Below are 14,768 nucleotides of genomic sequence, written 5' to 3'. Positions count from 1 at the left end.
AACATGGGTTTCTCAAACAACCCATATTTTCATTGCATTCGACTGGAGAACTGGGAAAGCTGTGGCCTACTGAATGTTATTGAACTCCTAATTCCCATCAGCCCCATGCAACCTGGTCAGTGATGAGGAAGTAAGGGAGAAGTAGTTCATTAATGTTTGGTGGGTACAGGTCCCCTAGGTTTGGATTAGTACAACTGATAAGGGACTTGTTTAATCTTTGTGTGAAGTTTTTAATACAATTTTTCAATCAGTCTGTTGTTTCTATGACAAGTTACATTTAGTTGTGAGTTGAGTTGTTAGGGATCTATCTGGAAATGTTAGCATATTGACTTTAATGTAAACTTTATCAAAGATGTTTTGAGATGCCTTCAGCATTGTTTTACTATGGAAATGTGGCATACAAATACAACAAATTAGGATTGCCACTCAGGCCTCAACACTGGAGCTTTTTCTGCCCCTGGAAACTTTATACTGATTGTTTATAATGTTTGAACAGTTAGATAATACCTAAGGGTCCCTTGGCATTACAGAAATTCAACCAATAGAAGTGTGATGTCAAAAGGCTTATTTGTAAAAAATAAAAAAAAAACATTTTTGCCATAAGTCTTCTGTAGCATCACAACAAAAGGTTCACAGGTGTGTGTGTGTGTGTGTGTGTGTGTGTGTGTGTGTGTAAAACTGCAACCTGTGCATATTCCAAATTTCATCCCTTTTCACTGGCACATATTATTTTTTGGCAAAATTTGTATTTTTTGTTTTACTCATCTTTTCCCTATTATAGTTCAGCCATGCCTGATTTCTTTTGTATTTTTTCTCTTTTAAAATTGTTCAGAAATGTGACCATGTTACATACCAGATTTTTTTAAAAAACTTTTTTTTCTAATTGACACCATTTTGGAGGCTCAATTCAGAGAGGAAAATGACATTTAAATAGTAATATGTATAAAATCCAAGAGATGAAGAAGATTTATAGACTTCAATGAAAGAGCAAGACTGAACAAAAGAAGATTCTTTCCCGTTGTATTCATGCATATGGGAAGTTAATGGGAAGTACTTGCCTATTGCCAAGGTCATAGTTTTGAGTTTGTCCCTGACCAGTTTCACAACCATCCCTTTTTGAATTGGGGTAGAACGGCAACATAGCACAGAACGACACCTCCTGGCCAGCAAAAGGAATTTGTCTTCTAGAGCTTTATCAAGGGCATAAGCCAGTGTTCTTCCATCAATAACTAAGCCCAGCCTAGGATGCACCAAAGATGATGTCAGGTAGATTTGAGTAAACTTTGTGGTCATGTTCTGAGGAGATTTTTCTGATTTTTCCTTTGAAAATGTAGATTCTAGGCAGTGCAAGTGTTGTTCCAGTAATGTGGCACACATTTCCTAGAACGGAACACAACAATAATTAGGAAAGTAAGTTTTGCCATACCAGTAGCAATGATAAGTACAACCTCAATGGTAAGTGTAACTTCAAAGTCGTGCTTTATTTTTACTCATTTAAGAACATTTTAAACTTAATTTTAATTGAGAGCTAACCAAAGTAATTTACAAATAAAAAGAAAACTACAAGAACAGTATAATTCTAAACCTATTTAATCAGATGTAAGGCTCCATTTAGTTCTGTGGGATACATTCTCTAGTATGGAAATGAGGAATCTTTGGCCTTCTGGAATAAATTACTATGCTCATCCTCCACCAGCACTGGGCAAACTGACTGGGGATCATGGCAATTAAAATTTGTCATCTTTGGGTGAGTCAGAGAGTCTCCAGCGCTATCTTCAACTCTGTAGCCAAAGCAATAAAAACTAAGTTGAATAAAAATCAAGTAAATGCAAGTGGAATTAAAAAAAATGTACTAAAATAAGTTCAAAGCCTGGGCATTTTTTTAAAAAAAAGGTCTGATTTTGGTCCCTAAACTAATTAAACTTGACGCCAGGCAAGCAGCCCTGAGGAAACACCACCATTAAAAAAATCCCTCTTTTCTGCCCCTCACCTGCCTAATGTTTGATGGTATAAGCAGTTGAAGAGGGTCATTTGATGAACATCTAATTTGACTTGGAAATGACAGTTATGTAGCTCACCTATATTTATGGACTTCTTTATTTCAACAAGGCATTAAGATGAAGGGGTCCACAGAAGTGTGTAAGTTCCACACCTTTCAACTCTGAAACCAGATGTGTCTTTAGCCTTGCATCACATACAGACCCCTTTCTAGATTTCCCTGCTATCAACCATTTGCCAGTTGGAAAGGGAAAAGATTTTATTCAGTGACAGTGTCTCAGGACTTCCAAGGGTTTAATTTATACAGTGAATTTCCCTTAGATGTGATGAGAACTGGATGTCTGGTGCCAGAACAAACTACAAATCCCAGGATATCATAGGACGAAGCCATGACACTTAAAGTGCTGTCAAACTGCATTCATTTTGTAGTGTGGGCAGCAGCCTCTGCTGCTTTGCAGCAACAGACCAATATGACTATTCCTTTAGGTGACTCTCTTTTATACTTTATTACACCTTGGTCATTTAACAGAAATACTTTATGTGTTTTACAGTACAATAGAATGATGTTTAGCCAGATATATTACTCTGATTCAAAGGAAATATCCACACAGAGAAATATGGGTTAAGAGAAAAGAAACTGAAGAATAAAAAGACAATAGCATTCATATTTTTAAGCAGAACTTCCATAAGCAAGACTATATTTCAGATGTATTGTATACATCAATATGCATGATATGCCTCCTGAATGTTCTGCCACCAAGTATACCTATATAATCTGCAAACCTATATAATCTGCAAACCCGATACAAGATATGTCTGAACACAAAGATGAGGAAATTGAGGCCTTCTAGACTGCAACTCCCACTAATTCTAGCCAGCATCACCAATGGTGAGAGATGATAGGTACTGACGTCCAATATCATCTGGGTAGGGGGGGGCATGCTCTCCATCTTGGCTTAACATGTGCTGGACCATGACTCCCAATTCCTTTATAATTTCTATAGTTCTAATAAGGAGACTTATTAAAATTCTGCAACATTTCCAAAAATGCTTTTTAGACTGCGCATGGCTCAATAGTTGACAGAGCATGCAGGCATGGTCTAGACTGTGACAGGGCATTGTACCGCAATAAATCTCAAGCACCTTGCAAGCAGAAATACACAGTAGGTGTGCTGCGTATAGCTTGAGATCTGCCAATTTTACAAGCCTGGTATTGGACATCAATATCATCATACCGGTGAATCAGCATTCAAAGTAATGATTTCTTCATCGTGATCCAATAGCTTGCAAGCATAAGCAATGTTAATGGCAGTTTCTTGCTTATCTCCAGTTAGAACCCATATCTGCAGCCCAGCCTGGCGTAGGTTTGCAATAGTTTCTGGGACTCCATCCTGTAAACGGTCTTCAATGCCAGTTGCACCTGTAACAGAAGAAAAAAAGTCAGAATCCAGTCCAATCCCCTGCCATGCAGGAACACACAATCAAAGTACCCCATCCAGCCTCTGTTTAAAAACCTCCAAAAGTCCACCACACTCCGAGGGAGTGTATTCCACTGCTGAACAGCTCTTATTGCTAGGAGGTTCTTCCTAATGTTCAGGTGGAATCTCTTTTCCTCTAGTTTGAATCCATTGCTATGGGTTCTATTATCTGGTGCAGCAGAAAACAAGCTTGCCCCAGCTTCAATATGACACCCCTTCAAATACTTAAATAGGGCTATCATATCACCTCTTAACCTTTTCTCCTCTAGGCTGAACATATCCAGCTCCCTAAGTATCTTCTCAGAAGGCATGGTTTCCAGACCCTTCAACATTTTGCTTGCTCTCCTGTGGACATTCTCCAGCTTGTCAGCATCGTTTTTGAATTGTTTTGCCCAGAATATGTATATGTTATGTTCTGTACCTTTTGTTTTTCATAAAGAATTTTACCAAAAAATATTAAAAATTCTTTCTCTTACCAGCATGCAATTAAAACAAAAACACAATTAGGAAAAAGCAAGGTGGAAATGCACATTTGGAAGTAGCAGCTGTGTGTTAGTTTTGTTGCTGCTGATGGAAATTGGCAGTGAAAACCTTTCTTCTCAGTGCTTCCTTTTCTTCTGGCTTTGCAGTTTCTGACCATTGATTGGTATATAGGTTTACATTTTCCCATTACTGAGCAGACTGGTCAGGGCTTAATTGGCAGAGCAGATGGTTCAGTTTTGACAGGGAGTCTGTTTTCATTTAACCAGTAAGATCTAATTCATTAAAGTTTACACGTACATCCGAAGTCAATAGTGCTGAAAATAACAACATTGTCTTTTAAATCGATCCAAAGACCTCAGTGATTGGGAGACTTCATGAATCTCACCTGTGTCCAGGATTCCCCATTCTGTTCAATCCAGGTGGCAGTCAGGCGCACCTCCTCCCTCCACTGGGGTGACTGAAGTCATGCAACTTTTTTATAGATATAATCACAACAGAACTGAAATGTTATTTCCTGCTGACCATCTACCACACACGCAGATGCATAATACCAATAAAAGAGCTGCTTCGTTTTTATTGTTCTTTCACTAAAGGTCAGTTCAAAAATTCATGAGGAGGTGACATAGCTGTCTAACAGAAAATTGACACCATCTGCTATAATGTACTATAACAGAGAGAGTTTGGATTTTTTTTAATTTGTATGTTTTGTTTTTACTATTGTGTTTTAAGAAATGAGGGTGTGCGTTTTTTTTAAGCCTGATCATCTCTACTTTAGTACAAGTTTAAAAAAAGAAAACAAATGTGGAAACCATAATTGTTTATATCCAAAGAACTCTGAAAGGAAGGAGATAATGTATTAGTGTTAATCCACAGAATGCAGAATTTGGTAGCTTAATTCAGCCATACTAACTGTTGTCCTTTTATGTTGTAACTAATTTGAGAAATGGACAGTTGCCATTGGTAGGAAAGGCTTAATTAGGAATGGGAAAAGATGTCAGTTTTAGTTTCTCCTGCATTTGAACATTTTCAACCTCACGTTATTTCTATCTGGAATTTGAAATTTTTTTTGAATTTTGATAAATTCTTCCAAAATGCACTGAAATCAAATTCTCACCTATCTGCACTGCTCAAATGCAAAAGGTCCAGTTCTTCCCAAAATGTTGCACTTACTTCTTATGTAGGTGTTAAAGATGAGAAACTCACAGAAAAAATGGCAACCTTAATTAAGCATGAACACAGTTGAATTAAAAAAAAGGATCCAGACTTAATAATTAAGCACTCGGCACTCTGGGATCTAGAAGGATGAATCAGCAGCTTTGTTTTTCCTCACATTCAATTTTTTAAAAAATTCAAATTCCCGCATCTCAATATGAGGAAATTAGATAATGTTGCCACGTCCTTAGAAAAATGAACTGATTTTCCCTTGTTCCATCCCTGTTCTCAACTCATAGTCTCAATTGTTAATGCATTCCATTTTTCACCTGTTCATGTTTTGAGTTTACCTAGTAGATGCAGATCTGTCTCTATACGAGTGGCTGACTGGAACAGCAGCTCTTCCCGGTTTTCAATGGAAGATTCTGCTTCAATGTGACTTTTTAACCAGCAAGAATACTCCTCCTTGCTCAGCACCTGTTGGGAAACAAATGCAAATGTAGGAAGGCATTCATGTTGACAGAAAATATAGGCTACATGCCAACAGAGTTTTCTAATGTTAGAATGGTATTGATTTTAGAAGGCATAAACATACACAGTGCTGTGCAAAGCTGTGGCCAATGTATTTTGCTATACAAAAGACCCCAAAACATGAAAGATGACCCTGGAAAGCAATTTATGGAGAGATTGTATGTGCTTACCTTTTTTGCTATGCACAAAGTCCTCAATCCATCAGCAGCATAAAGATTAAGAAAATTCTGAGTTTTGCTTCGGATTTTCTTTTGATGCTTGCCCCTAGGGTCATCTGGATATAATGAAAGAAATATAAAACTCTTTTTAAAATGCCAGTAACTGAGTGGTCTTAAGGCAAATAATTCTTTCCCTTACCATTACGGCTAGATATTAAACTTTAAGAGCATTAATTCTGAGCAATACTAACATCCTATAGGAGATGCCAATGCTTTTGCCCAAAAGCAATTATTTTATGTATGCCACCACGTTTTATTTTTTCTTATAAATGTCCTGCAGATGATAACATTTACAAATATTTACTCTTCAGTCGCTTGCTCTGATGTAGTTAAGAGTTCCATCCTCTGCATGCCAAGAGGCACATGCCTCTCCTATTTTATTTTACAATATTAGGCATATGTTGGGTTGCTCTGATACAGCTGTATAGGAAAAACTGAAATGGATAGAATATAGTCCACAGATCACTTGCCTCTGAAACCACCAAGCTACTTGATCCAATTCAATACATATTTAACACCTTTCAGCTTACTGGGCCTCACTAGAGGTTTTATTAGTTTGTTTCAAAGAACTGAAAATATTTTCAGAAAAGGTCAGCACAGAAATGATAAAAAATGTATTTTAGTGCACTGTAAAGAACACATGATATTAAATCAGTGAGAATTTCCTAACTTAATTTGTGGTTTTTTTGCTGTCATCAGTAGCAAGACTTTGCTAGTTTCTAATAACCGTCTTCATGGAATCTTACAGTTTATTATGGGATACATCTTCTTATTTTTCTACATATTTCATAAATGTATTAAATTTAAATTAATTATCCACTTGGAGTTTCTGTAAAATACATAAAGCAAAAACATTTTTTTTAAAAAAAGAAGAGGGCTAATAAGTTGGTTTTAGTACAAAAAAGAAGAGATCAGATTCTCATAACGTTCGTGGCGAGGGAAAAAACCATATTCAATTTTGGTTTGGTGAATGTATGAAGATGCAGAATATATCTTTCACATGCACCTTTATAGGCTTTGATTATAGATCTTTTGCCACAACAAGTCTCCTTGTAAAAATCACCTAGTCAGCAACATGCATTCAGACACAGTATTTAGACTACATGCTGTAAACAGCATTATTAGAACAGCACAGTTTACTTCTTGCTGGTAGAAAAGCAAACAATTATTAATTTTGTGACCCTGTTCTTGCATACATTTGTGAAGATTAAATTTTTAAAAAATCAGGGCTTGCATTTTTCTATATTTCATTAAATTAATATTGCACAATCTAACTCCTTTTTTCACCAGTATTTTCTATTAATATTGAAATAATTATGATAAGAAATTTATGCTGAAACCAACATTTTCTATAAACTAGAAGACTGCAGTTCATGAATTTGTAAGTCACAATCCAATTTGACTAGTAAACCTGAAATGCAGTACTCATTTCAGCATTTTATTAGCAAGTCAACATAAAGGAAAAATCTATAGAGCACCACATTTTCATTGATTAACAAATATTTCCTTCTTAAGTGCTTAAGAAGAATCTCTGTAAATGGAAGGGAGAAGCTCTAGATATAAAAAGATTATTCAAAACATAAAAAGGTGGTCTTTAAATTCACCTGATTGAAATAACAGTTTTAAAGATCTCTCCTGGTTTGCAACATGATCATTTATCTATGAGATGATCTCAAATTAAAAATACAAACTTCTCTGCATTTTTGTTGGATGTCTACACACCATTCATTACATCTTCTTCTCAAATCTCTACTAACTTTAATTGCCTGATTTAATTCTTATTTTTCAAAGCCAGATTTATTTAGGCTTCATATTTTATGAATATCCAAAGGTCTGTTTGAACCTTAGCCAGGTTCTGACCTATAATTGACATTAGAGCATCAAGAGAAAAGAGCTTGGGATCAAGAGCAACTAGTCCTGTGGTTGCATTATTTATCATTTATTTATTAGTTACTTATATAATCCACTTTTCCTCCAATGAACACAAGGCAATGTATATGACTTTCTTCCTCTATGCTTTATCCTCACAATAATCTTGTGAGGCAGGTCATGCTGAGAAAGGGAAAGAAAGTGAGCTTCATGACTGAATGGGACCTGGATCTCAAAAATAACAGTCCAACATCCTCACCATTAACAACTGACTCTCCAATGTATAGACACTCTTTTCATGCCCCTTATCCTAGCCTGAGTATCTTGTGCAGAACACATATGGCATGAATTGGAGAGGGACTGAGAGGCTTATTTGTCAGTTTCATTCCCAACATCCCCTCTGTTATCAGTGTGGAAAAGTCAGAAGTGTAAAAGCTCTTTCCATGCTTAGCATCCACACTGATAGTCAATGCAACAGTTTAGCAATTATAAGAATATGTTCTGAAACTCAACTTTTGGAACCTACGGCACAACAGACCATTATAGCAAAAATCCACCAAACAGTGATATCTTTATTGGTCAACTGAAATTCACAATATACTTGTTGCAAGAACTTTGCATTTCAGTTAGTCACTGTTTGGTGGATTTTTGTTTGAATTTACTGACTGGCCAACACAGCTACCCCTGCATGTTTTCTGGACAATTATGGCAGTATTTCATATTACACAGTTACAGCACTTTAACTGCCATGGCTGAATCCTATGGCATCCTGGGATTTGTCATTTGGTGAGGCACTATAACCCCCAACTGGAAGTTCTAAATATCCCTCCCTGAATTCAAAATCATAGGATTCAAAATAAATGTTGCCATGGCAATTGAAATGGAATCATAGGAGTTTATCACACACAGCTCTTCCATCACCCAAATGTCATCAAAATGGGTGGAAGCGTCACCAGTGTGATCATGCCGCCGGTGCTTCTAAAGTGAAATAGAAGCGTTATCGCCATGGAATTGCCATAGAATCATCAGGGAAGCAGCCCTTTTCTTATTAACGGATTAATCTATTAATAATAAGGGCTTTTCCACTGACAGTTCCATGGTGCTAATGATAATGTTTCACTTTAGAAGCCCCAGACATGATCACACCATGATGCTTCCACCCCATTTTGATGACATTTGGGTGATGGAAGCGCCATGTTTGGGCAATGGAAGCACTGCGTGTGATAATCTCCATAGTGTGATGACTGTGTAGTGTTAAATGACCCCTGATTCAAATCTATTCTAAAAACTTGATTTCAGCCAAAATGTTTGTGCCTGAAATCTCTCCAACAACAAGGGAGGAACAAAAAAAGTCTTGACTCCAACGCAGCTCAAGAGAATCATTACTCACAACTAAGTTTCATTCAAAGCAATAGTGCATTAACAGTTGCAGCTAACTCCCATGGCATTTAGAGGGAAAGTCACATTTAGATTTAACTGCATTGCATTGGGGGTCAATATACAGAGGAGAGTCATGGATTTTTGAATTTATTCTAAAGTTATGCAAATGGCCACCAAGTTGGGCAATAAAATGAAGCTGCAGCAAAAAGCACTTAAATGGTCATATCATGAAAAGAAAAATTGATTAGTATGTAATGCTGGAAGTGAATACCCAGTAATGAATACAGTGTGCGCTCCCCTTATGCGGGGATCCATTCCAGATCCCTCCAAGTAAGGGGAAATCAGCGTATGCTGAAACCCCATAGGGAGTAATGAGGCTCGCGCCTGTGGTGTATGGCAGCACGTGCACACGCCATGGCTGCATGCCCCATTACTTCTTCTGGGGCGCGCGATGGGCTTTTCCGGTGTGGCTTTCAACATATGCTGAAAGCTGCGTGTGGCGCGCCCACGTTTGTACTTGGAAAGGGTATGGACTCAGAGACCTACTTTGCTTAGATTTGCCCAGGAAAAGAAACTACTATAAGTTCACAGGTCCTGTGTAGATCAAAAGCAGAAGGTGGCGCGCCCACATAGCTTCTTAAAGATTTTCAATGTACATATCTATCAGTGAGGGAACTGAGATATCCAGCCACAGTTTCTAATATACCTTGTCATGGGAAATAAATGACACATTATACCTAAGGATAAGTTATACCTGAAGAACATGACAGAAGAAGATCCATGATCACCGAATCGGCTCCTTTAGTGTAAACATTTATTTCATCAGTAAAGGGGTGTCTGACTACCACGGACATTCTCTTCCGGACTGAGTCAAAGCCCAGGATGTGTAAGAGTTCAAAGGTTAATCTCCCCAGGTGAGGTAGTTCTACTGATACCTGGTCAGGCAGCCGGTCAACCAGAGCACAGCCATATGCTCTGGCTGCATAGACAAGGGCAGCTTCATCTGGGCTCTCTGCCTCAAAACGCAGTTCACCCTCTCCTGGCCCACTCTCATTCCCCAGTGTCCCTTTGGACTGCTGGGCACTATAGCCATTGTTATTCATTTGGGAAGAGTTAGTAAGCTTTTCTTCTAGTTTCAAGAAAGGGCTCTCTGTGGAGGTTGAAGAAATTACACTTGATCCAGTGCGGTGTGTCAATCTGCTGGTCCCCAGGCTTGAGGAGCTACTGTTGTTAGAACCAGAAGTCAGTCGGCTAGGGGTGAGTCTCCGAATGAAGTCCTCAATGGTCTTTACTGGAGACTTCAGTTCAAATCTGTATCTAACCTTGAAAAATAAAGATGAACAACCAAGAAAGGAAGTACATGAGTTTTGGATGTATGTCTACTTGATAGAGCTAATTAGAAAAGCAAAGCACCAGCACATCAATTGAGAGAAGGCACTGAAGGTTTTCTGAAAACTGAAACATAAGGAAAGGGATATTCGAGGGCAGGTATGGGACAAGTGCAATCCTGAGGCATTAAACTGTTTTGCTTTTGTTTGTTTTTCTGCAGTTCTCTATTTGGGGGAAAAAAGTGCCCATTACTTCTCATGGAAGCCCCAGCAAGCCCCACCTATACCATTTAACATTTTAAAACTCTTTTCCCTCTAGAAGTCTATTTCTGGCTACTTCTAGGTTTTTTTTGGGGGGGGGGCAGTTTTGGTAGATCATGAAGACGGGCAAATAACAGACACGTCACCTGCCACAGATATAACTCCAGCAGTAGCATATTGATACACCAAAATGAAGTCAGCATTTTCAGAGATGACTGCTGAAGGAATAAGAGAGAATGGCCTCAAGGCCTAATCCAGGCAATTTTTTGTCAGTTCTCAGTGCCTTCAACTGAGCCAGTGTGGTGCATATATTTTCTGTACCAACAGCAGGTAAACAGCGCTATGGTACCCTTTGTCCTCCCTTGCTCCCAGGACCCAGGTGAAGCTGAAGGACAGAGGAATAGGCCTGGTTTAGAGTAGGATACAGACAGAGAAACAGGAAGACAAAGGTACATGCCAGTACTTGAGACAGGCAGTGACACTCCCGAGCAGACACAACAGATAGATATAGACTCAATAATACCTACCATAATGGAATGTGGACAAGAGAGAGAGGGTTTGAAACATTTGGAGCACTTATTAGGAAACACTTATTAATCAGGCAACAGCTGTGAGAGGCTGCCAGACCATAAATAATGAAGCAACTTCCTTGGCAGGTTGTTGCTGACAACTGACCATTTGGAAGGAAACAACAGTCTTGTTGTTTTTGTGGGTTTTTTGGGCTATGTGGCCATATTCTAGCAGAGTTTCTCTCTGACGTTTCGCCAGCATCTGTGGCTAGCATCTCCAGAGAAACACTCTTGTGTTTCTGAAGAACCTTGGACTCTGTATCGTAAGCTGACCATGCTACTGGATACTCCCTTGGACTGACACCTTGGCTTTCTTGCTGTACTCTACTGACTTGGACTGCCTGGATGCTAAGAACTGAAAATGACACGCAAGGTTCTGTACACAACTAGAACTGCTACTGTCTCATCTCTGATAGACTTTGCCTGGTACCTGGCTAGACAGTTTTCCTGGATCAATGCCTGTATCCATCTTCTCCATATGTGCTGAACTACAATTTCCAACCATAATGGCCAGGCTGGCCTGTATTTACATTGGCTTGGAACCAAGCTACTCTACTGTTAATGAAAGGCCACTTCTGCAGTGCTCTTAAAAGGGTTGTTTTCCACTCATAAATAGTACACTGAATTAGAAAAGTGATCTCAGATCCAGAGGAAAATCTTTCAGTTCCATTACATGTATTTCAAGATTTTGTACAAGCTATTTTCAAGAATCTTTTATGCACTGGTAGTATATAATGTGGCTTATGTCTTATTCAACATTTCCCATACTGTAACACAATCTCTGTTACAATTTGTTGTTGTTGTTGTTTTAGCAGCTGAACAAGAATTTGTGGATTAACACTAATACATTATCTCCTTCCTTTCAGAGTTCTTTGGATATAAACAATTATGGTTTCCACATTTGTTTTCTTTTTTTAAACTTGTACTAAAGTAGAGATGATCAGGCTTAAAAAAAACGCACACCCTCATTTCTTAAAACACAATAGTAAAAACAAAACATACAAATTAAAAAAAAATCCAAACTCTCTCTGTTATAGTACATTATAGCAGATGGTGTCAATTTTCTGTTAGACAGCTATGTCACCTCCTCATGAATTTTTGAACTGACCTTTAGTGAAAGAACAATAAAATTTACAGCGCTTCATAAATAAAGGTTAATAATAATAATAATAATAATAATAAAAACGAAGCAGCTCTTTTATTGGTATTATGCATCTGCGTGTGTAGTAGATGGTCAGCAGGAAATAACATTTCAGTTCTGTTGTGATTATATCTATAAAAAAGCTCCACTATTGGCTTTCCCAGTGGTCACTCCCAGGATGTGGAACTTCCTGATATGGGAGGCTACTCCTGTTCTCCACTTTTTATTCAGATGGTTCTTAATGCTCATATTGAGTGGTTGTAAAAGAGTTTCCTTCCTAATCCAGTGCTACCCATTTTTTGAACTGATTTGTCTTTAACCAAGTATAAAGTTGTTATTTTTCACCTATATATGTTTCATTTATTTTATTGGTTAACTGGCTCGAGTCCCAATTTGGAGGACTAAGGCAAGATAGGAATCTAATAGACAAGCACACATTTTCTATAGGTGCTATTCACATTTGCTTTCCATAATTCCACAGGGCAAGACCTAAACCAAATGATAGGAATTAGAAGGGGGAAAAAGGATTAAGAATTAATTTTGGGAAGAACATTTTGATGGCAGTGGTGTCACTAGGGGGGCACGCAGGGTTGAGACTGCACCAGGTAACACCCTAGGGAGGGTGACACCACTGCTCCTCAAACATTTACTTTTTGGCAGAAATGGGCTGTGGCATTCATCTGCTTCCCTTTAAAATGCTTTAAAAGATGGTGGGGGGGGTTGAGCTCATTGGGAGGAGAAAGGAAAGGCTTCAGAATTTTATAAAATTCAAATTTGAAATTTTTAAATTTATTTTTAAAATTTTTAAAATTTTTAAAATTCTTTTAAAATGTTTTTTTAATAAACATCACATTTTAACCAAACCTTTACTATGCATATGTAAATACATTTAGGTTGTACATATGATGTTGTAATTTGAAGGTATAATTTTAATTTTGTTAGTTGTTTATGTCACAACTATTAGCATTACACTCAGTGCTATATGGGAATTACAATTTATGAGTAACATTAGTGCAAAAAATCATTGCTAAGGATTCTGTATGGTGTGAAATAGGAGGTGGTCAATGGGAGGGCGACACCATGAGTTACTGCACTGGGTGACACCATCCTTAGTGACACCACTGTCTGATGGTACAATCTGTTCTACAGGGAAACAGACTACCTTAGAATTTGATGGGGTTGATTCATTAGAGATAGCAGATGTTGGATAATCACCTAACAGGCATACTGAGAGATTAAACTACACTGCCTTTGAGGTACCTTCTGTATCAGATAAACATTATTTGGAAGGAAAATGCTCAGGAAAACATCCAAAGAAATGGGATACACACTTACAGTTGGGAATTAAACCATGGAACTATTTTCTTAATTCTCAGGTAAAACAGGCACTGGGGCAGGCTGCATGAAACTCTTTCCAAAATCCAGTCAAATGAAGGATTAACTTTGTATGAATTTTTCATCTAACCTACCTTTTGTCGTGGCTGATTTGGAGACGTCACTACCACTGTATTGCAGATTGTCAAAGCTATGAAAAAGTCAAAGATGTCTGAAAGTTCAGGGGACAGCTGGGATAATGGTTGGTCATGGGTCCTCATGATCTCGAGGTAGCTGGCACATTCATTTACTTTCCGTAGCAAATTTGGATCAGGTGTGATATCTTTTTCCTAGAATTGAAAGACAGGCAAAGTGAATCACTTCCAGGTCAGTGCATTTCTACATTCTCTTTCACTGTCTCTAGCCTGAGCTTGTTCTGTAGATGTGCTCTATCAAGCATATCTTTGATAATCCCATCTCTATTTTTGAGTTAACCCACTTTGTTTCACTACAAAGAACATGATAATCCAAGTCTTGTGCTTACAAATACCATTTATAATAGGCAGGAAGGGTAGGATTATGTCTCCTTGTCTGGCAATAACTTCTAAGCAAGATCATGATGATAACTCCTACACATCTTGGAATGGTTAATGCTGAAACCTAAGAACAATTTGAAAACAAAAATTGACCATGCTAGGTGCCAATCATGTTTAGACATATATTTGGCTGTGACAATTGGTATTATGCATATAGACTATACTTTCACTTCTCCAAAACAAATTGCAGTACTCATGCATTCAGAAGTTTATTTTAGTGAGGTTGTATTGGAGATTCTTTGGACCCATCTGAAACAAAAATAATTACAGTACTGTATCATGTCACAGAGAAGATTTTCATACCTGGCATAAACGTTGCTCCAACGTGGCTCGATTGCCCTCAAAAGGTGGAGGAAGCACACATGTCTGAATGCCTGGCATGCTTCCCCAATCATCAGGGAATCGTCGCTCCCTTCTTTGCATCCTTGAATTGTTCCTGGGGAGTGGATT

At 38.0% G+C, this 14,768-nt stretch overlaps 1 protein-coding gene across 2 annotated transcripts in view; it reads right to left on the bottom strand.

Annotated features, from left to right (window-relative positions):
- ATP10A (ATPase phospholipid transporting 10A (putative)) overlaps positions 1-14,768 on the bottom strand; it is a 169,657-nt gene that overhangs the window by 27,758 nt on the left and 127,131 nt on the right. For both annotated transcript variants that reach the window (XM_042460578.1, XM_042460579.1), the window contains exons 9-14: positions 13,878-14,072; positions 9,864-10,431; positions 5,813-5,916; positions 5,462-5,588; positions 3,234-3,418; positions 1,059-1,380 (exon numbers count right to left, since the gene is read on the bottom strand). In XM_042460578.1, coding sequence (XP_042316512.1) covers positions 1,059-1,380; positions 3,234-3,418; positions 5,462-5,588; positions 5,813-5,916; positions 9,864-10,431; positions 13,878-14,072 — 1,501 coding nt within the window. The remainder of the gene's footprint in view (positions 1-1,058; positions 1,381-3,233; positions 3,419-5,461; positions 5,589-5,812; positions 5,917-9,863; positions 10,432-13,877; positions 14,073-14,768) is intronic.

This window comes from Sceloporus undulatus, chromosome 3, assembly GCF_019175285.1.
Source record: "Sceloporus undulatus isolate JIND9_A2432 ecotype Alabama chromosome 3, SceUnd_v1.1, whole genome shotgun sequence".
In the NCBI taxonomy this organism is placed as follows: Eukaryota; Metazoa; Chordata; class Lepidosauria; order Squamata; family Phrynosomatidae; genus Sceloporus; species Sceloporus undulatus.
The sequence above is the reverse complement of the archived record's forward strand: the minus strand, read 5'-3'. Positions and strand labels throughout refer to the sequence as shown.